The sequence below is a fragment of the Eublepharis macularius genome, chromosome 3 (genome assembly GCF_028583425.1).
Source record: "Eublepharis macularius isolate TG4126 chromosome 3, MPM_Emac_v1.0, whole genome shotgun sequence".
NCBI classification, from domain to species: domain Eukaryota; kingdom Metazoa; phylum Chordata; class Lepidosauria; order Squamata; family Eublepharidae; genus Eublepharis; species Eublepharis macularius.
Window position 1 is genome coordinate 103,607,462 of NC_072792.1, and position 27,438 is coordinate 103,634,899.

General features: G+C 43.7%; 1 protein-coding gene across 4 annotated transcripts in view; it reads left to right on the forward strand.

Moving 5' to 3' along the window:
- The first annotated feature begins 540 nt into the window (after positions 1-540).
- The window catches only part of APP (amyloid beta precursor protein), a 262,122-nt gene continuing 235,224 nt past the window's right edge, over positions 541-27,438 (forward strand). For all 4 annotated transcript variants that reach the window (XM_054973138.1, XM_054973139.1, XM_054973140.1 and 1 more), the window contains exon 1: positions 541-738. In XM_054973138.1, coding sequence (XP_054829113.1) covers positions 679-738 — 60 coding nt within the window. In that variant the 5' untranslated portion in view covers positions 541-678. The remainder of the gene's footprint in view (positions 739-27,438) is intronic.

Genomic DNA, 27,438 nt, shown 5'->3' on the forward strand with positions numbered 1-27,438 from the left:
GTTTTTGCGCTGTGGTGCCCCATGAAACTATGGCTGTGTGATTGTGTTGGTGTTGCCTATAGACTGAGGCATAATCTACAATACGACAGTGCTTTAATTTTGTTTCAATATGAAAACCATATGAATTCATGAGGATCCCTTTAAAATAATCTGTGTCCGACTTTTACCCACTCTCGCGTTTTTAAACGTTTTATCCTGGTTGTTCCCCAAGGCAAGAAGCTCTGTTTTGTTACCCAAAAGATGCCACCACAAAGAGGCGGACATTCGGGCAGGTATGACGGCTGTCTGAAAGAAATCGTCCACAAATAGTTGTGACGCCCCTCCCCAGGTGAGCCAACAGCCATTTCTGACGGACAAACACTCCCCATCCTTCCACACCGGCGCGGTGCCCTCCTTCCCCGGACTTGACTCGCAGTACCCCGGCGCCTGGAGGAGAGGCTGCGCTTGGCCGGCGCTTCCGCTAGGGGTCTCTGCGGAGCGCCGGCCTCGTTCGTGTCGCTTTGGGCGGGCTGGGATATCAGCTGACTGGCCCGCTCCTCCTCGGCGCTTGGTCGGTGCCGCTTCTGCAGCTCAGTTCCGTTTCCAAGCAGCGCCGGAGAAGGGAAGGCCAAGCCGGCGGGCGGATTTACAGCCGGAGCCCAGAGCCTTGCCGCTTCCCCAGCCCGCACCTCTGCCGGGATGCTACCGCATTTAGGCTGCTTGCTGCTCGTGGCCTCTTGGACAGCCGGGGCTTTGGAGGTAAGGCGAGGCTCCCTTTGTTTCGTCCGAGAGCCGGGAGCTTTTCGCTCGAGCTTGGCTCTCGCGGGTCTGTGAGCGCCTCGGAGAAACCTCCCCGTCTGCCGCCCTTTCCTTCCTACCGGCGCCTCTTTCCCCGGTTTCCAGGCTGCTAGGGAGTGCCTTGGTTGCAGGGCGCTGCAGGGCGGGCAGCTTCCTTTCTCCCTGAGCTTGAGGGGCCGCCGCTGCGGGAGGGGCGATTTCCCTCCGCGGCTCGGCTTGGGGAAGGGTCGGCGAGCTCGGGCCCGGGCTGCCGCCGCTCCTTCGCGGCGAGTCTGCAGCGAGTGTGTGCCTAAGCGCCAGGCGGCTTTGGTTGCCTTCTGCGCCTCCCTGTGTTGTCTGCGGTGGCTGATTTGTGGGCGGATGCTGAGGAGCGGGGTGGCGGTGGCGGTGGCAACCACAGAGCTGGAGAGAGAGGCGGAGGGAGCTTGCCCCCGACACGGCTCTCCCCGCCACCCCACTTGGGCTGTTTGCATTCCCCGGTTGTGCCTCCTCCTCCTCCACACTCTGGTGCGGAAAACAAATGGTAGGGTTTCGTTGTGCTCGCCCATCCCTGCGGTGAGCCGCGGAGGGGGAGCAAGTTCCTGGAGAAAGCGCCGCCTGCTCTGCTAACTTACATTTCAGAGTTCTCGTGCCACGCGCCTCCTGCGGAATGAAGCCTAATCTTAAAACAATGGGCAAAGGCATCTCCCTTCCCATAGCGAGCAGTTGGCTGGGCTTTAAGATACCTGTGTTGCCTTGGCGTCTATTTCTTGGAAGGAGACGGAGCTTTGAAAGGACTGTGACTCCCACAGTTTTTGAGGAGATGGTTTTGTTTATCCCAGAGTGGGTTGCACACTTCGTGTGTATGGGGAGGGGGGATGTAAGCTGTAGGGTGTGGGTGGAGGAATGGTTCTCTCTCAAGCTGCTACCTTTTGCAGGAGGAAATTTTGTCCTTCACCTGTTTAGGCTGCCTCTTTTCCTGTGCAACCTGGGGTTTCCTCTAGCATGGATGTTTACTGACCAGGTAAAAGGAAATGGATTGGAGTGAAGATTAAGAGTGAGAAGATGGCGCCTCTGCAGTGCAGCAAGGAAACACTGTAATGAAAGCTGCAGCCTAGAGAAATCCTCCCACCGCTAGGTGTTTTAACAACTCTTCCCTCCATTCATGTAACTGCCTAGCAGGCAGTGAATAACACCGTGTGCAGTATATTTCATAGGGAACAGGAAGAATTGACTGTGTAAGAGCTCCAGAGAACCCCACCTCCTTCTTATCAAACTGGATGCCATTCTGTATACTTGTTTCTGTTTTCTTGCTTTGGTGTCTTTCTCCTGTTTCCATGTAATTCCAAGAAGAATATGATATGCTGAAGACATCCCAGTGTCAACCAAGCATTAGTGGAAATCTCTAAAGCCCTGCTCCGTGTAGGTTTTGTCCAAACATGCAGCCTGTTTCCTTTTGTTAACAAGGGAGCAGGGGAGTGGCAGACGAAGACCTAAACATGCCACACCTCCCTTTGGAATCTAAGAGGAGAGAATCAGAATCTCATGAATAAGAAATATGATGTGTGGATCTTTAAGTTAAAGCATCTACTTCTCAGCAAATATGCAACAATATCCCCTCCTTTTTGCATGATGACAAAATAATCATTGTCTTTTGATCTTGTTTTCTGCCTGTTTTGTAAACCTTGCTTCCAGGCCTTTCCTTCAGCACCTGCAGTATTTTCCTATATACAATAACTTGAGAGTAAGTCTTGTTAAAATGGATGTGTTTCTTAGTTCCAAGTAGCCATGCATTGGCTGAGGCTATAAAATAGTTTAATGCCTTACTAGTAAGGAAAAGTTCAAAGACTGTGTAAAATCTAGGCAGTAAGGCTGTGTTGACTGGGCAAAATTCCAGTAACCATTTATAGGACTAGAGATGCATCTTTTTAAAATATGTCTCCTTTAAAGTAGGAATACAAGAATGCACTTTCTAATATATTCTGTAACTGTTTGTAAGGTGGAATATTTGCTTGACTTTACTGGGAGCTGTGGAATCCACTGCTTACTTGATCCGGTAATGAAAGCAATTTACCCCAAACCATACAAAGAGCCCATTCTGATCAGAGTCTATAATTTATTTATTAAAACATTTTTATTCCTCCTTTTCCTTCATGGTTCAAGGTGGCTTACAAAGGCATTCCACTGAGACTGTATTATATGTTGTTGTTATATGTTAAGAAGCCATTCATAGAAACACTCCATAGGAAATCTCATCTCTGAGCTCAAGTCCCCCTAAATGTCCTTGCAAACAGCACAGTCTTACTGTAAGGAAGATTTCCCTTATCTCTTCAGGGAGTTCATTCCTTAAGGTGGGGGCCACTATTGAAAAGTAACAAACTATAGTAGATTCCAGGCAAGCAATCCTTGGTGGATGGGTGAGTGGAGATTTCCAGAAGGCAATGACCAGTAGAGTATAATTGGTGATAGGGAGGTTATGGAGCGAAATGGTCCTTTAGATATATGAGTCCCCTGGTAAGGGTTGTAACCAGCACCATGCATTGAACTGAGAAACAAATTGGTAGCTAGTGTTGTTTTAAAATCTGCAAGATTTGTTCCTGTTAGAGGGTAATGGGCATTAACTAACCTATTGTATTTTGAGCTGGTTTTACTTTCCAAATTTTCTTAATTAGGATTCAGAAGACCAAAATGAATCTCATAATAATCCTTAAATAGAACATTTCACACACTCAAAGTGCTTCATATGTGTTCTCTGCAGTGTTTACAATCTTTTTAAGTATGTCTGTATCATGGATGAAAGAGTAGCTTGTATACTGCCATCTTTTGAATCTGTGACTGAGATGAGATTTGAACTAAGGGCTTCCTCAGTTCACACATCATGTATGCCACTACACTAAACCAGCAGTTATTACAATGCAAAATAATGGTGTATTGAGCTCTGAAAAAATCATATGTTTATTATAGACATCATTTTTAGAAGCATTTACAGGTTTGAGTGGCTTGAATTTTGTTTCATTGCTACATTTTTGGGAAGATAATTAATGCAAATGCTAGGACAGATTTTCTCGCCCACCTTCTAAAATCATCTTTCTCAAAGTGATACATTCTGTTTCTTTTGGCCTTGGGGCCTTAAAATGGTAAGGATTAGGGATGTGTGTTTAGGTATTTCTGGTTTAAAAATATACTTGAAAAATATCTTACAGGTATTTCCTGGATAAATTTGGGAATCTGGATTTGTATCTGAGATTCTTGAATATACAGAAATTCCAATACTGATGATTCCTGAAATTTTTGGGGAATAACCAAGACTGACATTTTATAGGTTGCAGCAGCTTGTTTTTCTGTTTTTAGAGGTTTCCCTGGGGAAAAAAGGGAGGGAGGGAGATGTCTGTTGCAGGTGAATGGTAGTGCACATTAGCAGGAGCTCAACTTTTTAATCCCAGCAATTCTCTCATAGCCCACAGAAATGCTGGCCTGGCTTGCAGGCAGCTTCAGGTCATGATTTTTTTGAGGGCGTGCTTTTGGCTGCTTTGTTCAGTCTGTGCCTTCTGCTGCATGATTGGTTCTGCTGGAATTCTCTGGTTCTATTGGGTTTTGTTGGTTCTTTTTGCATTGGGACACTTTGATCAGTAGTTACTCTTGTGTGTTTAGCTAAGGCTTCTTTGCCCTGAAGAAAGCATTGAATTCTTTCTCCCATAGGAAGCAATGGAGAGCTGGGGGAACTTTGTTCAGGGGCCTCTGGAATTGGACCCCTTGGTCCAATCTTCTTGAAACTTGAGGATCTTTAGTGGAAAGGCAGCAGCTGCAGTTTTGGTGTAATTTGAATAACAGGCAGCCATTCCATTCCCCCAGAAAGATCCACCCCATAGGAAATAATGGACCTGATTAATTTTGAAATCCATAAAAAAACCTGGAGCCAAATATCAGACAGGTATGAGAAGACCCAGATATCAGGAATACCAATATTTATGACCTTCCTGATACTTAAATCCAAAAAAATAACTTTTTTTAATGCATACCACTAGTGGTATAAGTGCTGCCCAGAAATCCTCCTGAGTCACAGGAATAGAATCCAGTGACATGTTAGAAACCAAGAAGATTTTCGGGGTATAAGCTTTCAAGAGTCAAAGCTCCTTTCTTCAGATACAGTTACAAGTGGAGATCCCTGAACTTTTACATCCCAGTTAGGAGGTGGGAGGGGTGAAACAAAGAAGGGAGTTGGGATGTAAACGTACAGTGCAGCTTGAATAGAGCAGAAAGTAGCATCTGTAGTTAAGTAGTTAGGCTGCAATGCAGCACTACACTGGTTTGAATCTCACTACTGCCACGAACTCACCAGGTAGCCTTGGGTAAGGGATTACTCTCAGTCCCAGCTCCCCAACTGCATTATGAAGATAATAACACTGACTTTGTTCACTGGTCTGATTGAGCACTAATCTGACCTTGTGGGTGAATTTAAATTCAGTAATCTCCCCTTGAAGCTCTCTGAGGACTTCTACTATTAGGTCAGCAATGGAAAGTCCTGGAAGATTAAAATGTTCTCCCATTGTTTTTTGAGTGCTGTGGTTTCTAATGTCAGATTTATGTCCATATATTCTTTTGCGTATGGGTGACTAACCTGTTTGTCTGTTGTAGAGAGTGGAAGGGACATTACTGATAGTATACATACCATTGGAAGATGAACTAGTGAATGAACTTGAGATAGTGTAATTGGTGTTGATTGGTCCAGTGATTGTTGAACTATGGTGAGCCCTGTCCCAAGTAAAACCCTGCATTGTGGACAATTATGTTTTTGTGTGTATAAGTATTATGCAAATATATTTGCTTGAGGGTATATTTGAGGAATATTGTCAAGGCTCAAAAGTGTAGCTTTTAAAAAGGCTTTATAAAATTAAAACTGTACTCCCACAGTGACCTAATTAGTTGAGCCTATATCTTGTTTCAAATAATGTAAAATCTATTCAGTGCTGATTAATGTTGTGTTGAAAAAATAATATGCTGAATTACAAAACTACCTCTGCCTCTTTTATACCCTTCTGTGGAGCTCTTTCCACCCTGCCTCATGGTATCTGCTGCAGTAAGTTAACACAGTTGGGGGCATAGTTAAATTGTCTTTGTAAACCTTTTGGTGAAAAGGCTCGTTTTATTAAGCAAAAAATTTGAATTCTGGTCTTAACTGAATTTTTATGATTTCTATTGAAATTATGCCAAGGTCAGTGCTATATATAAAAAATCCTAACCATCTTGGGTGGAGAAACAAAATAAGAACATCTTTTATTGTTGATACTCTGTATTCAAGAGCTACTGCTTCCTTTTTTTGTTAAGAATGTACAGAATATTTACTTCATATCAAAGTAAGAACGCTCAGGTATCCCCCAAGTACTGCATAAGCTCAAATAAGTTCTGTATTGTCTGTGGAAGATGCTCAGGTTTACATATTGACAAGTGGGGGACTTGCATCTCATTTTCCCCTCCCCTGCATTTCTTCTTTGTCTTTCCTGAAAGCGCACATACCTTCTTTCCTTTTCCTGCTTCCTTCAGGCTATCTTATCTCCTTCTATCCTCCCCACCAACCTATCTTAAATTGACCCCATTTTCAGCTTTCCTTCCTTTCCTTTCTTCCCCCTGGTAGCCTCTACCTGGGAAAGCTATGGCCTAGATGTGTAGTGCCCTGACCTGCTTTTATTGACGGAAACTGAGGCTTGCAGTCTAGCAGTACTGTTGTGGTTGCCTGGCAATGGCTTCTGAGGGTATTCATTTGTTAAAGCTACAGTGGCTACTTCTGTTATTTGGGTTTTTTAACTCTCCTCCCCTTTTAAGATTTCAGATTTTTCTTGCCACAGCTAAGAAGGAAAAGGAACTCAGGTGCTCGCCTCTCAGTTTGATGGGAGATTCTCTACTCTGGTGACTAGGGTTGCCACGTGTCCAGTATTTTCACTCTGTTTCCCCTGATAGTCCAAAAAAGTGCCAGACTGTCCAGGTGAAAACCGAATACTTGGCAACCTTAGCCATGACCTGCTGACTTTTTTAACTCTTGCCCTTTCCTAAGTATCTGACACTGTATGAATGTGTTGCTCCTGCAGTAGCTTAACTTTTTTGTTTTTGATGTATATATTTGACAGAATAAGACATTTTCATTTGTATCTTATATTCCTTTATAGTATGTTCCCTTCCTCCCCCCAAAGAAAACAAAAAATGTGTAAACAGGTTTTTCTCTCCGCCCCCCATCTCAAGGTATAGGTGGTTTGGCTTTCTTTTTCATCAGGATCACCAGTGAATAGCACAGTAAATTAAATATGCTGATGATGGAGTTTCAGGCCACTGAAGCAGAATGCTCTTTTTGTAATTTGTTCCTTGAAGCTATCTATTTGTCATGATCTTGATTATTCGGAGATCATGTTTTAATTAGCCTTAAACATTTGGGGTTTGGGGGTAAGAAATACTGCAGTATAAGAAGAATAAAAGTGAAAACAAAATGAAAAATACTATTTTCTGCAAATCCTGCTTGCTCATACAATATATCTGTAGATAGGAAAAACTTTTAAAACTTGCTGCCAGCAAAGTCCACATTAGGTTTTATACAAAACAGACAGGATATCATTCATGCAAAGCATGTGTGAGTTAGTGAGCTCTCTAAGATTAGGACTGAAAATATTACATATGAGTATAAACATAAATGCAATTGTTTGAATGGAATTGACCTGGCATGACCACAAATGCTGATGGTTGGTGTAATTTATTGTTTATTTCAATTAAGGAAATGAACATTTCTTTAATTTTTGATGGTTTGTAGTAATGTTACATGCTTTTTAGAGATTGAGTTTGTGGCTGCTTAACTCTTGTTATGGATATGGCAGGAAATAAGGCAGTCTTACACACTGAAGTATCAGGTACTTGATTTGTGATTTTTTTTTAAAAGGATAAAGTATTGTATTGATATCTAAACATTAAGTAGGTTTTGAGGTAAGAATATTGGCAAGGTGGTTGTTGTGGATTTTCCGGGCTGTATTGCCGTGGTCTTGGCACTGTAGTTCCTGATGTTTCGCCAGCAGCTGTGACTGGCATCTTCAGAGGTGTAGCACCAAAAGACAGAGATCTCTCAGTGTCACTGAGTGTCTTTTGGTGCTACACCTCTGAAGATGCCAGCCACAGCTGCTGGCGAAACGTCAGGAATTACAGTGCCAAGACCACAGCTATACAGCCTGGAAAATCCACAACAACCATCGTTCTCCAGCCGTGAAAGCCTTTGACAATATATTGGCAAGGTGTTTATACATCTGAGGGCAGACACATGCATATGTGCAAGCACTAGCAGGACCAGACATGCTCCTGAATGATTAATTGTGAATTTTGAAATCCAGAATGAAGAATAGGTTCACCATATAGTCATTCTGTTGTTTAATATCACCCTAGTTGCTTTAAATAATGTCATGTTGTTATTTTAGAGATGGGCAATTGGTATTGAAACCAGATCAGATGCATTTTGGGAAAAATGCAGGGTTATGCATCTGCCCTGTAATTACAGGTGAACTTGTTTTAACAAAATCAAAAAGAGTCCAGTAGCACCTTTAAGACTAACCAACTTTATTGTAGCATAAGCTTTCGAGAATCATAGTTCTCTTCATCATGAATCTTCGTAATGGATCCTTTTAACAAGGATCCATTAAACGTCTAGTGGTGAAATTTGAATTTCGATAAAGTTAGATAAGTCATGACTTGTTTGGGCGAATCAGACAAATATATTTAATCTTTACTCCTCAGTTGCCTTGCATGCTGGAGTTAGTCTTAGACCGGTACTGTTTGCTGCTGATACGTATTGGTACTCAAATATGATATGCAGTCTGGCCATCTAAATTATCTTGACAGTGAGAGTTCAGAAGAGTCTAAACCTGCACTTCTGTCAAATCCAGTATTTCTATGTTTGTGATACTTTGCTACTCCAAGAAAATAATTCTTTCTAGTTGAATGTTTGATCTTAATGATGTCAGCAGCCAAATTCTTGATTGGCTTAAAATTGAGCTGCAACTAGGGAGGAAGGTATATATGGTTGTGAAACATACAGCATGATGATCCAAAGTGCTTTTAATCAGAGATTCCCAACTATATAAACTAGAAGGCTTGAAGAAAGAGTGGGATAAAACTACACTAAATAGATTTTGGTTAGCTCCAAGGAGCTATTGGAGCTACAGAGACAAAGTCTTATGGATTATTATTATATTCTATGATGTTGGATTGAAAACCCCAAATTATGTGGCACTCTCACTTTACACACATCACTCTCATTCTCCCTCCATCTATTTTCTGTCTTTCTCTTCCATATCAGCTGTTTAGTACAGCCTAACAGGAGAGCAAAACAGCTTGCATTCATGGGCATTAATACAGGTCTTGACAATTTTTCTTTGTACCTAGGAGCCAGCCCAAAACTTAAAAAGCTTCATCTATACCAAATATGTTTTCTGGTCTGGAGAAAAATGTGCTTCAATAGAGGATTGATAGGACACTATTTATTAGGTGATAGTATTAACTGCAACCGTCTGTTTCCACACATTCAGCCTCTGTTAAAGAAACAGGATGTTTTTCTTCATACCAGTTGGCACCCTAATTCAGGTCATCCCTAACCTAAGAGGTAAAAACATTAGTTAAGTTGTGAAGAACAGGGCCTTTAGGGCAACCCAAGAGTCTGGAATGCCTCCTTGAATAAAGTGCAGAGTTGCTTCTTCCTTATCTTCTTTCAGAAGGGGTGCAAAATGTTTTTTGCATGTGAGGATGTTTTCCTGATGAGGCACAATCCAGGAAACTTAAACTTTCACACAACCCCTTACGAACGCACATTTCTTCCCTGTTTTTCTCCATCTTCATTTTCCCTCCCCTCTTTTTGTCATTTTTATTTTCTCAGATGTTAGACTGTAAGATTTTTGGGGCAGGGACTTGCCTTCTTGTGGCCTGGAAAGTATCAAGCATGTTGACTGTTCTGTGTAATTAAAAACCCCACCATTTAATTCAGCTGAATGTAAACAAATTGATCCTAAACTAATAGGTTCCAGCAGGATAGCCATGTTAAGTTTGTCTCAACAAAAACAAGAACCCTGCCCATTTTAAAACCATGTATTGCAGCAACAGTGGCTAAGGAGGCAGAAAACAGACTGAATTTGTTGTGTTTCCTTCGGGTTGTCGCTGAAGTGAGAAGGTCTGTTGCTGTGGCACTTGATATATTGTGTATAGGACACCGGAAGCTCAGCATGACCAAGAAACGCACAAGTGAACTACCGTTCACCTCTCTCTGATCTTTCTTTCAATATCTGTTTATAGTGGGATATTGGGTGTACATTACCCTCTTGAATAGTGTTAAGTGTCTGAGAGGGAACATTTCCAGATGCTTCAAGTTCCAGTCTTCTTATCCCATGGCATAATTTGGCATCAGAAGCACTTCTCATTTGACAAAGAGGCTTTCTGAATGAAGCTGCTGAACTTTAAGAGGAAAGAAATAAAAACATCACTTCTCAAGACAGTACAAGAGAACAAAACAGATATTGATTGAATGGAAACACGGTCATTGAAGGATATCTTATCCTTTACACCTCAAAATTCTTTAAGTCTGTTTGGCAGAGAGTTTGTTGAGCCCTGGAACATACATCCAACTCAAATGTATGTTTCAAAGCTATGCAATTCTGTTTAATGATATTCCTATATAAAATACCAACATGAGAAACTGTAGTGGTATTTCTCTTGTGCATTTCTGAGACTCATTCTGTTCTCTTGATGCTATTCGCATTATTATTTTTTAACAATTTCTTTATGTATACTGTAAACAGAATGCAGGCATTCTGTAGGTTTGCAAGTACCATTATCTGTTGAGGTTTTAAGGAGGAATGACTGCAAATCCAAAGCCATTAGAGTTATGTTGCAGGAAAATTTCTTAAGGGGCACATTAAAAAAATTCCAGACTAATAAAATGGTATATCACAGATTGAAAAACAATTAAACAAATTGCATTCATGCAATCTGCAAGCATTTTTTTAAAAAATCCTCAACTGAAAATAAGATCAGTATTGCTAGAGGAAGCAAATACATAGAATGACCATATGGTTGCTTTACACAGCTTTTATCAGTTACCTAGTGATGCCTCAAGGTGCCATTCTGCTTTAAACCCACAGCAGAGAGATAACAGAAGTCTCCTACAGTTTCTGCATCTGCTCAGTTATAACTTTGAGGCATCTTCTGTTTTGCATTTTCAGGTCATATGCACAGTAAGCAAGGGCTTTGTTTCTCAATTTTTCAGTCTCTGCTTCTTCTTAAGTCTGAAATAATTCTCCTGATGGACAAAGCACACTTCACTTTCTTATTCATACAATTGCTGCTTTCTTAAACTTTAATAACTGTTATTGAAAAGATTTCTTCTCCAGAAAAAAGTTTGTGTTGTTACAGATGGTGCGTGCTAATCATGGAAGAATGTTATCTGGAAGAAGGAGGAAGATACACATTTATGTGTCATTGCTAATTATGTTGTAAAAATACTTGTTCGGAAAATGAATTCCTTATGTTCTGTGCTTCACATGTTATGCACAGAGTAGTGCTGTATCACTAAAGCAGGCGTAAACAATATGTAGCCTGAAGTTAGTTTAATGGTAACTTTATTATCTACCCTTGACTCTGAAAAGCCTGGTAGTCTGGAAGTGGCCAGTAGGCGATGTAACTTGTAACAGGTAATAAGTACTTAGAGCCTCAATGTTCTAGTTGTGCACTGTTGGTTGGGTATAAGTGCCAGAAAAAAGTCTCTATTTAAAATATCAAAAATTACTTCCAGGTTGTTTCCTGTCCAGACAGGAAAGCCTAGGAAATTAATGCTAGTGGTATGCGCCAAGAAAATTTCAGTTTCGGTTCTGGAATCATTCCATTACTAGTTTATTCCAAATGAGTTGGTGCTGACTTGAAACAGATCCATTTGGTTTTTTAAAAATTTTCGTGAGTTTTGGCCAGTTGTGTGCATGTTGGTCACACATGTGCAGATGCACACTATTCTTTTCAAGGGGTGGTAGGAAAACAAGGTTCTGGGGCAGCTTTTCTTACTTAACTAAAAACCACATCAACCAGTAGTCTCCCTCCTAGTCTAAACAGTTGTTCCATTGAGTGTTTCCTCAAGCACAGTAACACATATGCACAACAACAGATCTGTAGAAGGTGAGTGTTAATGAGCGGTGCAGTGGGATGCTCTGAAGTAGGAGAGCTCTCCAACCAGTGCAGCGTAGGAACACTAAAAACAATCCTGCTAATACCCTACCACAAATTTTGTTAGTCTTATAGGTGCCCCTGGATTCTTGTTCTTTTCTACTGCTACAGACAGACTAACATGGCTACTTATCTTGATCTAAATCCTGCTTCATGTTCATTTTTTTCTTTTTCTGCTGTTGCCCATTACTACTATATTTCCTTATGCCTTGTAGGTTTGTTCCCACAGTGAAGGCTGAATCAAAATACTTCTTTTTGATGCTCAGTCTGCTGCAAAATGGGACATTCTCACCGCCAGTTTCCTCCATTGCCCAAGTGCAGGCAGGCAGCATGATTGTCTGAATTCCCCCTCCCCCAGACCTGTGTTTTTCCCGTCAGTTTTCCTTTTGCTGTAGAGGCAGACAAGATTATTTTTGAAAGAGCAGAGTACATATATGTTTACCATTTGACTCAGGAAAGGCAAGAGCCCTGAAAGACGTGGAGTAAGAGTCACTGGGTGTGTGTATGTGGAGGGCGGGGGAGGTATTTGTGAATTTCCTACAATGTGCAGAGGGTTGGACTAGATAACCCTAGAGGTACCTTCCCTGTAGTTATGATTCTATGACTACAGAAGCAATCCTAAACAGGTCTACTCAGATGTAAGCCAATAGTGCTTGCTCCCAGGGAAGTGGCTTTCAGATTGCATCCTATGATTGAAATCTCCCTGCCAAATGTTTCCAAAACTGATAAGAAGCAAAGGGAGGGGTCTCCCCTTGCAAGAACTCAATTGGCAGGGAAACAGTGCCATTTTCTGGGTAGTGTCAGGGTCGGCAGGGGTGATGCATTCACATGCAATGGTCTCATTCCCCCTTCCCGCCAACAGAGTTAATCATGAAAGGTCTCTTTCTCCTTGGGATCTGATTGTGAAAACTGTTCAGGAAAACAAGCTGCAGCCCTGCAAAGCAAACCCAGTGGCTGCCAGCTGCTGAAAGGTATGAAATGAAATGCACACTTTTTGATGGGAGGGACTTGTTACAATTCCATTTCCCGGAGTTGATTCAGCAATCCAGAAGCTGGTGTAACAAGCTGAACCATCGATTTTTATGTGTAATTTTGGCTTGTTTTTTCAATTATGTACACCCCTAGTGAATTGCTCATCAAAACAATCAGATGTTGTGGCACTCCCCAGTTCTTTTAAGACTCTCCATAGTTTTTCATGATCCATACAGTCAAAAGCTTTGCTGTAATCTATAAAACACAGGCTGATTTTCTTCTGAAATCCCTGGCATGTTCCATTAGCCATCGTAAATTTGCAGTGTGATCTCTTGTGCCTCTTCCTTTTCTGAATCCAGCTTGAACATCTGGCATTTCTCATTCTATATATGGTAAGAGTCTTTGCTGTATAATTTTGAGCATCACCTTGCTTGCATGGGAAATTAACACGATTGTCCGATAGTTGCTGCACTCCTTGGCATCCTCCTTTTTGGGGGATTGGAACGTAGACTGAGCATTTCCAGTCTGTGGGCCATTGTTTTGTTTTCTATATTTGTTGACTATTCTTGTTAAGATTCTGGTGGACTCCATTTCTGTGGCTTGGAATAGCTCTATTGGTATTCCATCTACTCCAGGTGTTTTGTTTCTCCCAATTGCTTTTAGTACAGCTTCACTTCCTAGGATTTCTGGTTCTTCATCAAAAAATTCTTCATGGAAAGTATTTGACATCTTTCCATCTCTTTTGTATAGTTCTTCAGTGTATTGTTTCCATCTTTCCCTTATTTTGTCCTGATCAGATACTGTATTTCCATGTTGGATTCCTCTTAGTCTGGTGTCTCAGCTTTGACCATTCTGAATTGAGTGATTCTTCCAGGAGTTTAGACTCTTGACCAAGCCTGTGCTCCTGGCGGTGTTGCTCTCAGCTTCACTGACACACTCACCATGGTAAGGTGTGTAGAAGATTGAGACTTTGAAGAGCAGCTGTGAGGGAGCTATATAAGATCCTTAAAGATAAAGATGTCTCTTTGGGAACCAAGATCAAGTTAATTCAAACTATGGTATTTTCCATTGCCCCCCTAGTTGGAATGAGAGTCAGACACAAAGGTTTGGGTAAAATGGGCCGCTTTATTAAATGAAACAGCAAACAACAATTACGGCAAGGGGCCTAACTAGCGGTACAGATCAGGCCCTGGGGTCATTCACTGGGACCCCGCCCTGACCTGTCTGGGCGAGCACCCGCTGCCCCGGGTGCGATCCATCCATCAAATGGCTGCAACCCGGCTTGGCCAGGCGGAGTGGTTCATCCCTGAAAAGCTCCCCCAACCGGCCGAACGGCAGCGGAGTGAGACCGACTTATCCAGGGGTTCCCCACCCAGGGCGTCTGACCTCGCAGCTGGGCCGTACGGCAGCCTGCTGCTCCTGAAAGACCCCAGTTCCCCACCAATGGGGAGGTGCCAAGGGTGCTCACCGGCCCGCCACAAATATATCCCTAGCTAAATCCTGCACCCATGGCAGCAAATAAGGTCCACCCCTACATTACCAAACTACACCCCTTACCCAGTGCGAGGTAGGCGAAAAAACTCACAACCCAAGGCCAATCAGGGCAGGGAGACAAAAAATTCCTACCTGGTCCCGTAAACTAGCGACCGGCTAGACCCGCACTGAAGTAGGGTGAGGAGGGTGGGCCGAGCACGAGGCGAGACTAATCTGTAGGAGGGTGGAGCGGCAGCCTACTGCCTGTAAGCTCCGCCCCCCTCAGTAAAGCCCTATAAGCCGGGCTGGTCTTCTCTGCCTCCCTCCAGCCAGGGAGGCAAATGGCTGCCACCAGCCTAAGGGGCTAAAGCCCCTGGCTGGGATGGCAGTATTGCCCCCCTAGTTGGAATGAGAGTCAGACACAAAGGTTTGGGTAAAATGGGCCGCTTTATTAAATGAAACAGCAAACAACAATTACGGCAAGGGGCCTAACTAGCGGTACAGATCAGGCCCTGGGGTCATTCACTGGGACCCCGCCCTGACCTGTCTGGGCGAGCACCCGCTGCCCCGGGTGCGATCCATCCATCAAATGGCTGCAACCCGGCTTGGCCAGGCGGAGTGGTTCACCCCTGAAAAGCTCCCCCAACCGGCCGAACGGCAGCGGAGTGAGACCGACTTATCCAGGGGTTCCCCACCCAGGGCGTCTGACCTCGCAGCTGGGCCGTACGGCAGCCTGCTGCTCCTGAAAGACCCCAGTTCCCCACCAATGGGGAGGTGCCAAGGGTGCTCACCGGCCCGCCACAAATATATCCCTAGCTAAATCCGGCCACCGCAGAGGCCAAGCCTCTGCTTAGGCCTCAGTGCCCCACAAATGGCATAAAGCCAACCTGAGCCCCTGCCGTAGGTCGTCCAAGAAGATGCTGTTGCCCCTATAAGAGAGGTGCACGCCATCCCCTCTGTAGAAGGAAACAGACTCGGCCCGAATCTGCGGATGGGGCAAATAAATCCCCAACCCACCCGTCATTATCCTAAACAGGGCTCTGTTGGCCATTCGCCTAGCCCTTTCAATTGCTCTATGGTCCAATGCCTCCCGCCACACACGGCGCGGAAGCATAGCGGACCAAAAAATCAGGACACCGGGCCATCGCTTCCTGATTTCCATGAAGTCGTCCCGAGCCTGCCAAGAGAGGGCTACCCCTTTCATGAGCCCCAGATCGTTCCCACCAAGATGAACTACCAGAATATGAGGAGGAGGGGCGGACCTCCCCTCAAAAAAGAGTGGCAGCAGCCCCGCCCAACGTAGGCCTCTTCTGCCCTGCCACTCGATGGTAGCCCACCGGCTGAGTCCAAGCTGGGACCCGATCCAGGATCTTCTCGCTTGGTGCGCCGCCCAGAAGATCATGCTGTGGCCACAGATGAGGATCCGTACCCTCTCCTGACGACCCACAGCACCTGCAAAAAAGCAAATCAACATGATTTACCGCGTCCAAGTGGCCTGACGTATGACGCATAAGCTCCTGAACGCCAACAGCCTACCTTCTGGATGTCAGGCCCCGAGAAACCCATGGCAGCGGCAGTGGATGCCGCCCCAATGCGGAAAGAGTGAGTCCCAAATTTGACCCCTTCCAGACCTAACTTGCGAAGAGCCCTACCCGTGACCGCCCAAAATTGGTACCTGGTCAATGGGGCGCCATCACTGTGGCGGAAAAGAACCCCGGCGTGATCACCCCGAACCTCCAAATAGCACCGCAAGGCTGCTATGGGACACAATTCAGCGATGGAACACCGGCCAAGGGCCAGGTCAACCCCTCTTTGTTGCTGGTCCGTCTTGGACCGTCTGATCCGAAGGATCAGCTGGTCCTTCATAATTTTAACATCCGCTGCCATAAGGGCACGGCCAGAGTCATCCTTAAGGGACTGCTGGACCAGCTCACTTACCCGAAGAGCGCCAAAGAACGCAAGTAAGGAGGCAGCATGGAACAGCCGCTCCTCAAAAGGAGAGCTGCAGACCTGCGGCCATACTGCCTGTAATCCTAGAAGGATGTCAGGCGAGATGGGTTGTCTATCATCCCTGGGCGTGGCAGACTCCCTCGTCCACCCTTCCAGCATCTTCCGAATGCGGAAGTCGCCAGTGGTATCCAAAAACCCTCTGGCCTTCGCAGCAAAAGCCAGGGCCGCGACCTGGCTGCGAATATATTTAACACTGTGCCCCTTACCTCTTTGAATAACGCAAAATTGAGCCAAATGTTCAGCTGGAAGGGGCCAGACCCGGCGGAGGCCTGTAACCTGCCTAAAGTCATCAAAGTTCCTTACCGCCCTGTCGTATGCCCGCCCGGTGCTGGGGGCAATGGCTAGCTGGATGGCCCTGGAGGCTTCCACTTGCCAATCATCCACAGCTCCTGCGGCACCAGAGCTGGCACCAAATCGGCCTCGGGGGCAAGCTGTCGAAACCGGTCCATCTGCAGACGAGACAAGGCGTCTGCCACCTCATTGTTTACACCAGGTATGTGCCTGGCTGAAAACAATACGTTAAGGTGCAAGCACCTCAAGGTAAAGGCGCGGACCAACGTCATGACCCGTGGCGATTTAGAGGAGAGGGAGTTCACCACTTGAACCACTGCCATATTATCGCACCAAAAGTGCACGGAGTGGTTGGCAAGCTCTTCCCCCCAAAGATAAACCGCCACCAAGATTGGGAAGAACTCTAAATAGGTTAAATCCCTACACCGCCCATCTGCAACCCAATCTTCAGGCCAGGTGGCAGCACACCAGTGCCGCCTAAAATAAATCCCCAGCCCTATGGACCCTGAAGCATCCGAAGACACCTGCAGCTCCCCTTCAAGGAGGAGCTCCTGTCTCCAAAAGGACACCCCATTGAAACCCTGCAAAAACTGAAGCCAGACCCCTAGGTCCTCCCGCATGCCATCAGACAGTCGTATCTTGTGATGAGGGAGCCGAAGGGTCCCCATGGCATCACAAAGGCGCCACAGAAAGGCTCTGCCCGGGGCCACCGCCTTACAGGCAAAGTTAAGGTGGCCCACTACTTGCTGGAGCTCCAATAAGGAAGCTTTGCGCTTCCCCAGCGTGGTGCGCAAACGCGCCTTCAAATCCAAGAGCTTCTCAACTGGAAGCCTAGAAGTCTGTTGCACCGTATCTAACTCGATGCCTAAGAATGTCAGAACTGTAGACGGGCCCTCTGTTTTCTCACGCGCCCGGGGAACGCCTAGCTCCTCCATTAAGCTGACGAAGTCAGCCAAAAGGCGCGCACACTGACCCGTCCCCGGGGGTCCAACCAGGATAAAATCATCCAAATAGTGGGCGGAGTCACGGCAGCGCTGCCTGTGACGCAATGCCCACTCCAGAAAGGTGCTAAAGCGCTCAAATACAGCGCAGGAGATAGAGCACCCCATGGGAAGGGCCCTATCCATATAATATTGACCCTCAAAGGCAAACCCGAGGAGCTCAAAGTCCTCTGGATGCACGGGGAGAAGACGGAATGCTGACTTGATGTCGCATTTCGCCATCTCAGCTCCCCGGCCACAACGCCTGAGCACCTTAACGGCCTGGTCAAACGAAGTGTAACGCACCGAGCACAAGTGCTCAGGTATCGCGTCGTTCACAGACCCCCCCCTGGGGTAAGACAGGTGATGAATTAGACGAAATTCTCCAGGCGTCTTTTTAGGCACCACACCCAGGGGGGAAACCCTCAAATTGGGTACGGGGGGGGCGGGAAAAGGGCCTAAAACCCGTCCCTCCCTACATTCCCGCGCAATTTTGTCCCTAACTACATCCTCCATGCCTGCCACAGAACGTAAGTTGGCAGACATAAAGGGAGAGCGGGGACCCTGAAAGGGAATACGGAAGCCAACTAAAAACCCCTCTAACAAAAACTGGGCATCTGCCCTTCTAGGGTAATCCACCAACATGGCTTCAAGTACCCTCACCCTTATTGGGCTGGGGCCCTTTTCCAGGGCCCTGTTGCCCCCCCAAACCACCCCCCTTTTTACTGAAGGGTTTCTGCCTTTTGCAGGCGTTAATGGCGTGAGGCCCCCGGCAGATGGGCCCTCAACAAACCAAGCCTGTCGCCCAACAGGCTCTGCACAAGCGTCCTGGAGGCCTCGTGCCGGCGGAGCGAACTCAACGTCCTCTCCAGCCGAGCATCCCTGGCTGGGATGGCAGTATTGCCATGTATGGATTTGAAAGTTGGACAGTAAAGAAATCTAGCAGGAAGAAAATTGATTCATTTGAAATATGGTGCTGGAGGAGAATTTTGCGGATACCATGGCCAGCCAAAAAGACAAATAAGTGGGTTCTAGATCAAATCAAGCCTGAATTCTCCTTAGAAGCTGAAATGACAAGACTAAGGCTATCATACTTTGGTCACATCACGAGAAGACAAGATTCTCTGGAAAAGTCAATAATGCTAGGAAAAGCAGAAGGCAGTAGGAAAAGAGGAAGACCTAAAATGAGGTGGCTTGACTCAATAAAAGAAGCCATGTCTTCCAGTTTGCAGGATCTGAGCAAGTCTGTTAAAGAGAGGCCGTTTTGGAGGTCTTTCATTCATAGAGTTGCCATAGGTCGGAGTCAACTTGACGGTACATAACACACACACAGTGAATATGTACAATATGCAGTGAAATGTGGATCTTGTGATACTCTTTCCCCTGGCCTGCCTGGCTCCTTCAATTCCACTAGTGGCAGGAGAGGGAAGATGGAGAGTGGAACTTTTTCTTGTGGCCTTCTTTCACTCATTCAGGTTTCATACTCCTTTTGCTAGTCTCTTTAATTTTTTTCTTGTGAAAATGAAAGATTGAATATAAATATTTACTGTACATCTTCCACATAGTTTTGTGTCACTTGAACAACATGTATCTGGTTCATGTTTTTATTTATATATTCAAGTACACACATGTATTGGTGAAATACTTGTCCAAGATTTCCTATCCTTTCTTGTATCATGCATTTGTTCTCTTCAGACTGCCATATTTTACATCTTGTACAAGTGAGTGGGATGCGAAGAGAGAGACTGCTTTTCGCTTGTTTGTCTACCCCGCCCCCCATCAGATAGTGAAAACTCAGGCTATCCATTTCTGGATGGGAGTCCTAGTGGCATCTCTGGGTTGCTGTTTTGGGTCACATCTTTGCAACAGATTCTGAACTTAACCAACTGCTGCATAACAAACAGTTGTTTACATAGGATTTGAGTCCAGTCAAATCCTTAGACCAGTAAGATTTTCACGGTATAAATTTTTGAGAGTCAAAGCTCCCTTTTTCAGGTACCAGATGTTACTATATTGTTTACACAGTTGTTTATCCTGTATTGAAAGCCAGGTGAATTAAGAGGCCCTTCCCCCTCCTCCTTCCCTGCTTAGCTGGATAACTTTCACTTCTACATCATTTTGACCTTCCATTAGCCCAAGCACTATGTAATGCAGTCACTGATTGAAATGAGTTAGTGGACTATTACTGTAACAATGGGATATCTATATGTGGCTTGTCTTATAACAGTTTTTTGTTCAAATTGCAGGAATTGTAGGTTTGTAGAGGCAAGCAGGGAGGGAGACACAAATTTTAAGGCTCTCATTATTTGACTCTAATGAAAAAATACATGCCAAGACAGACAAGCAGAGACAAGGAGACTGCAAGTGTAAGAATATAGTTTGTATTAGAGAGCTGAGAAGGCACTGACAAGTACAGAGTATGTACTCTGCAAACAGAGATGCAAGGCTGTAGTCCTAAACACTTCATAATTAACCCTCAGCTTATAGCCTTAAGCTGCATGTGTCAGGGCATGAATATTGGGTATATCTGTTTCTGCTGTACCTTGTCCTAGGAGTAGGGTATGTATTTGAGGGATCTACCAAGAGGCCTTTATTAACATATAATTGTATACATAAGTCATAATTTGCTGAAGCTTTTCAGATGACATGGTAGTGACTGAAAAGTTTATCTTTGAAATAGGCGGAGCTTGTTCCCCCATCCCCCACCCTAGATAGCCATGTTGTTCCACCATTGGTTGGATCCCAGTTTTCCATACGCCTTTGTTTCTGGTTGTTATCCTTTCAGTTACACCTAGCTTATTATTAATCATGGTCTGCATACCACAGAATAGTAGACTGTGTCCCTACAACCTTTCACTTTAAATAAGACCTATGCAGCTTTTCATTGGTTGTTATCTTCCTCGAAGAAATTATTTTGAAAGCAGACTTGTACCTGTGATCTGAATATGGTGCAATAAATTGTAAGGCAATGCTGTGAATTAATTTACCTAGAACACTTTTTAAAGATTAGACTCCCAGTGCCGTTGGTATGAGTTCTTGATGACTTTTTCATGATATTTTTTAATGGCCCATTTACCTTAACATAGAATCTGGAATAAGTCATTTATTTTGGAGCCTTGTTGTTCATTGGTAAAATAAATACTATAGTTCTTGATTTATTTTCAGATTGGGTTTGCTTTGTACTACTAAATATTAAATGAATACTATCCATTTATTTTCTGCAGTTTTGCTTTTTATATGCAGACTAATTTATTTTTAAAGCTGCACTTTTAGTACTGTTGTTTAAGAATTAATTTATCATGTAGCATAGCCTCCTAGTGATTGTGCTGTTGTGTAAATTAGGTAAGGTAAAGGTAGTCTCCTGTGCAAGCACCGAGTCATTACGGACCCATGGGGGACGTCGCATCATGATATTTTCTTGGCAGATTTGTTACGGGGTGGTTTGCCATTGCCTTCCCCAGTCATCTACACTTTACCCTCAGGAAACTGGGTTCTCATTTTACCGACCTCGGAAGGATGAAAGGCTGAGTCAGCCTTAAGCCAGCTACCTGAACTTGGCTTCCGCCAGGATCAAACTCAGGTTGTGAGCAGAGCTTGGGCTGCAGTACTGCAGCTTACCACTCTGCGCAACGGGGCTCTGTTGTTGTGTAAATTAGGCCTTTAATAATTGACTTCTAGTGGAAAAGCATAGTAGATTTTGTAGACATTCAAATTAGTTTTGTCATGGAAGCTGTTTGAGTATATTTTGTAGGTCTCCACTATGATTTGGCCTCTAAAATAATTTTATTCTGAATACAGATGTGTAAATTAGGCTTAATCATTATTGAAAACAATTTGACAACAGATGTATGAGTTGTACTGTACACACGGTACTTTTGAAGTGTCTGTGATTAATACCTACAAAATTCACAGCCTTGTGAAATGACTTGGCAGTCATACAAGAATGACTACATATTGTGTTCCAGTGGGTGAAAGCTTAGGACCCTGATCATGCTCAGGCAGTTGTCTTGACTGTCCATCTGTCTTAAGACAGCTGGTAAGAAGGATACTTAATGTTCTTTCATCTCATACTTGCATTGTAGTTTTGGTCATATATCATACTTAACATTTGTGTTCAGTAGCATTTACATTTGTAGTATGTGGTCTCTAAAGCAGAATGGCTTTTTCTCAGAATAAAATTTGTGTGTATGAAAGATTTGCATAGGAGCTCAGTATCCTGACATGGCTATAATGGAGGAAAACTTTATAGTAGATTACCTAATTACTGGTTGTTCATTCTGTATCGCCAGTTATGTGGCAGTATGCATGATATTAACTGAGTGTTGCATCTCACACCACTTGCTACAAATTTATAAGTTGAAATTTAAAGCCCAACTTGCATTTCCTTTACATTATTCTGCTGTTCTCTTTACCTGGTTAATTTAAGAACATATCTTTTCTATAGAAGTGGATAGTCCCTGGGAATTGTGTAAGATGAAAAGTGGGGTTCTCTAACACAGAGCTGTGTTTACTTCACCAAACTAAATTTTCCAGATTGTGTTACTAAAAATAAAAACAAATATAGGTTGTCATGTAGATAGTTTCAAGAACCAGTTATTGCAATAAATATAACAACTAAAATTTTTATATTCATAACTTTGCATTTTTATTACTGTAGTCATAATTTGTTCAGTTCTACTCAGTCCATTTTAGCCCTTGGCTTGGTCGCTCCTGGATTGGTGCAAGGGCAATTACAAAGAGAGAGTGTAAGTAAAAAATGGACGGAAGCACAATAGTATAGAATAATCATAACTTTCTACTGTGTGGCCGTTTCCCATTGGGAGAGCTTTCTGGAGAATTCTTTCCAGTATTTTTTCTGTGTTTGCTTTGCTACCGTTCTGTGCTAGAAAGGTAGCACACTTTTTTATGAATTTGGCATGAGTATGGACAGATCAGATGTTAAGTTATGTGATCTCCTTACGTTCACATCCTGTAGCTTGTTCCAAATATTTTGAGGCCTATTTGATACCAATAGGTTTAGCAGCTGTACGCTTTAAGTCTGTTTATAATAGATTATGCTGAAAATTCAAAATGGATGACAATTTTAAGAGGTTTTTGTTTTCTCCCCATGCATGGTATGTTCTGAAAACTAGATACTATATTGTAATACTTTAAATTTCCAGCCAAATAGTATTTTTGTTACTATTTTCAATAAATTTATAGCAATTAACTTGTGATCATGGGTGAAATTTAATTACTTTAAGGCATTTAAAACATACCGCAAAAACTTCTTGTTACTTACAGTTCTAGGCCGCCTTGTTTAAGAACATATCCACTAACCTCCTCTATACATCAAAGCGTGGCTCTGGCTTCTGAAAATAATTAAAATACTGTATTTCCATAAATAGTTCAGGATTTGACTCTTTGTTGCAAGACACACAGAAGGAGGTAGACCTAGTTTGCATATGTAAAAAAATCATTTACCAGATCTTTCTTTTCCTCATTGTTCTGTTTTGGGGGAAGCAGACCTTTCAACTGCTATCCCTAAGATTATGGAGCTTCCTGGAGGAATTTTATTTATTTATTTTATCACATTTCTAGACTGCCCTCCCTGTCAGACAGACTCAGGGTGGTTTAACAACAGTTTAAAACAATAAAAACATTTAAAAACCATTAAAACTTTATATCATAAACAATTAAAATTGGGGGGTATAAGATAATTAAAATACAGCATTTTCCTGCATGGGTGGTGGAAGGTCTTCAGTGGTATGGCCAGCGAGAGGACAGCCTAGCCTCCACCAAATGCCTGGTGGAACATCTCCGTCTTGCAGGCCCGGCAAAAAGATGATAAATCCTGCCGGGCCCTAGTTTTCTCAGACAGAGAGTTCCACCAGGTCGGAGCCAGGACCGAAAAGGCTTAGTGCTTAGTGGTTGATTGAAGCAACCTCCGGGGAACATATGTGGAGAGGTGGTCCTGAAGGTATGCTGGTCCCAGTCCGCATAGGGCTTTATAGGTCAGCACCAAAACCTTCAACCGGACCTGGTACTCCACCAGTAACCAGCGCAGCTGACGGAGGATAGGTGAGATTCGGAGGATAGGTGAGGAAGGGATATTCGCACTGTCATTACAGACCTTCTGGACGACTAAAGGCAATTTATATTCTGAAATACTGGAATGGAAGTTGGTTGACTTTGAACTGATACTGTTGCTTCACTGAGGTTTGAGTGCTATGTTCATGTTTATATAGTATATTTTTTTATTGTATTAGCAGTTGTTAGATCCCTTGGGGGTATTTCACAAAGGTGACATACACATTAACTTGATAAAATCCAGCTCTAAACTTCTTTCCTATTCATCTCTTGGTTCTCTAACTGTATATGATCAGGAATTTTCAGCAAATAGTTGTAAACGATAACAACAACAACAACAACAACAGTGATGTCTTGCAGAGAGAAGCAACGGATCCTGATATGTGGGCACAGTTTTGTCTTCTGGGCTGCCCGTCAAGCAAGGAGGACACCTGTGGGGTCCCAGCTTGGTTTAAGCAAATAGGCCACAGTGGAATGGCTGGGCTGGTGTGGTCTTAAGTGGTCTGGCTTGTTGCCTGTGTTGTTTGGGGAGGGGCGGGATGCCTCACCTCATGACCTTGTTGTTCACTTGGGCAGCAACGATCTTGGGCTCATGCAAGGCAGAACCATGTCCTCGCAGGCACAGTTTGATCTTCGCCTTATTGCTGAGCGATGGCTGGGGGTGTTGATCATGTGGTCAGCGATGATCCCTCGGCGGGTTTGGGGGGAGACTGAAGATCGCCAAGCCATTGAGAGGGCCAGAATGAAGGCCAATAGGGCCATTCAAAAGGCTTTGGGGGAGGGATTGGGCGTTTATTTGCCTCACCCCAGGATCAGGGCTGAATTTCCTGACCTCTACAGAGGTGATGGGGTGCACTTGTCCGAAGCAGGCAACAAAATATTTCTGGACAATTTGCGGCAGGGGCTTTGGTTAGCCTTAAGCTACCAGTGGGGCACCAGGGCCTAAGCAGAGGCTTGGCCTTGGCCTTGGCAGGTTTGGGTTTGAGATAGGGTGCGGGCCGGTGAGCACCCTTGGCACTTCCCTGTTGGGAAGAGGGGCCTGCCAGTAGCGGCTGGTACTGCTTCGACGGCTGCAGGGGCAGGCTGCCTTCGGGAACCCCTGCTGCAAGTCCTTTCCTCAGTGCTCTACGGCTGAGGTGTTCAGGAGCTTGAAAGGGGGGTGACCAAATTGCCTGGCTGGCTGGGACCGCACCATGGATGGGTCGCACCTGGGGCTTTGGGGCTCGCCCGGACAGGTCAAAGCAGTGGTTCAGGGTGGACCCTGTGGCTTGACCTGTACCGCTTTAGGCCCTTGGCGCTGTTTTGACTTGTTTTAGTTGTATGTAGTTAATAAAGTGGCCCTTAGATCCAAGCTTGATGTCTGTCTCTTTATTCCGACTAGGGTGACAACTTGTCAGCTTCCCTCAAGTTTTGATGGGAAAAGTAGGCAGCTTGGCGGAATGTTGGACAAGTGACAGTTGAAAAGTTCATTGGACAGCAGTCAGAGAGTGAAGCTGCGAGACCAGGATGCCTACATTTCCCATCAAAACTTGAGGGAAGCAGACAAGTGTCCAATGTGTGTCTTTTGTCACTTGTAGTTCTGCTCAGTGATCCCTGGGAGCACAGTTGGTTTGAAAATGTCCAGAAGAATCTCTGCCTTCTCAAGTAGTGCATGCAGATCTAAATAAATACGAACTGTGTTCCTAGTGTGTTGAAAGTCTCTTGAGTTGCCTGTGAGAAAGCTAGAAAGACAATGAAGAGACTGAAGCTGTTTCTTTCTTTCATCAGAAAACAATATGTGTATTGTTGTGGACAGTATTTCATTTCACTTAGGCCTTTTCTTGTAATCGATAGAAGCAAATTGTTGTGGTAAAATGATTCCACTGTGAATCCATGTAAACTGGTCTTTTGTAAGAAAGATGGGGAAAACTTGTACTGTGTTACTTTTCAAACACATCTTTACTTTCCTACTTTTAGAAAAGGGATAAAAAGAGTTTTCAGTCTTGGTTGATTTGTTGCTAACATGCTTGGAAGTTGCAAAATGGATTTTACCCTATTTTGCAAGGGAAACTTAGAGGTGCTGTGACTTCAGATGCTATTTTTCTTTCTAGAGTATGTGTTGTCAGTAGTGAAGAAATAGAAACGAGAGAGTGTTTTTACACTGTTTTTTCAGCAGACTTGCTTTGTCTGCATTATGATAATGTTATCAAATGCACAGGGTATGCCAGCCCAACATCACTAACACTATTTCTTTCTATTTTATGTAAACGTCATACTGATTATTCTAGTAACATAAACTGAAACAAACATATTAGCTAGGGCTTTCTGCCTGATCAGGCAGATCTGAAGCAGATATCAGCAGCACTGTACAAATTCATCATAGCTTTCTCAAAACTGAGATAATTGCTTCAAGATTATTTGAGGAGCTAGCACAGTACAGTGGTTAAGAGAATGAGCTATGAGCCTGAAGTCTACATCTCATATTCTCACTCAACTAACTGAGCAACATTAGGCCATCTGTGATGAGGCTGTAATAGTACTGGGCTCATTGTAAGAGTCTGTACGCCTAGGAAGAGTGCCAAGTATGTACCCCCTCCCCCCATTAAGCTGTGAATCAAGCATTAGTCTCAGAATTCTGAATTGCATATGCTACAACATTAAGTAAGTGTGTCAGAGCACAGTGCTGCTTTAGGTTGTTCGTTGTTAATATTCTTTTTATCCATAGTAGTTATGGAGATTTCTTGGGCTCTCATCTTTTAATAATTTAACTGTGCTTAGAACAATAATCAGTATAGAAAAGAGAAATGAATTTTTTCTTAAAAGTGGCTAATAAACCAGAAGTCATAAAAGAGTAAGGGAAATTTTTAAAAAACCTAAGCATGAACACTACAAATGCAGAAGTGATGGAAAGTGATTGCCTTTTTTCTAAATCATTTTATCAAACAATTTAAAAAGACAATCTGGTGGAAAGACTTGGATGTTAAAATGTTTGTAAAGAAGGAGAGAAGCAGTACAATGGCAGTAATTCCAGATAAGGATGATATACTGACAATGGTCCATTGGAATGGTCCATACTCTGTACAAATGTTTAAAAGATTGAAAAAACAATTGTAGTAGGTGTTCAATATAGGACAAGAAACTGAGGAAGTAAAGTTCTATTGGGATTGCTTTTTCTGAAGCTGTTGAGGTGAAAGTACGAAAGGTCACATTTTCCCTTGTAGGCTGCTCTAACCTAAGCAGTTCTGAATTTAGAAGTGAAATGGTAGGGTGGTTTTTCGTTCTTTCATTTTCTTTCCTTCCAAGTTGTTTGAAGTAGTAGTACTTTTTACAAGACTGTTATTATAAGCTGTCATTTTTTTGGAAGAGCGAGCGCAGAATATTTCAGCTTGTCTGTGCTTGAAATACTGGTAAGCTGATGGTAAGTGGTTGACAGTGTTCCAGCATATACAGACCTAGACTGTTTTGACAGCCACCTTTTGAATGAAAAGAATAAACATATTAAGTGGGGTTAAATGAGTAATTGGGCAGTGCCGTGTCTTAGCAATCAAAATGTAGTCTGGAATACCAAGGATCCTCATGCTGTGTAGCTGAAAAGAAGGGTTTGTTTATAGATGTCACAACTGAAACATGATCTATGCCTCTTCTGCGTAACCTTGTAAGTTCTGTGCCAGGCCTCAACAAA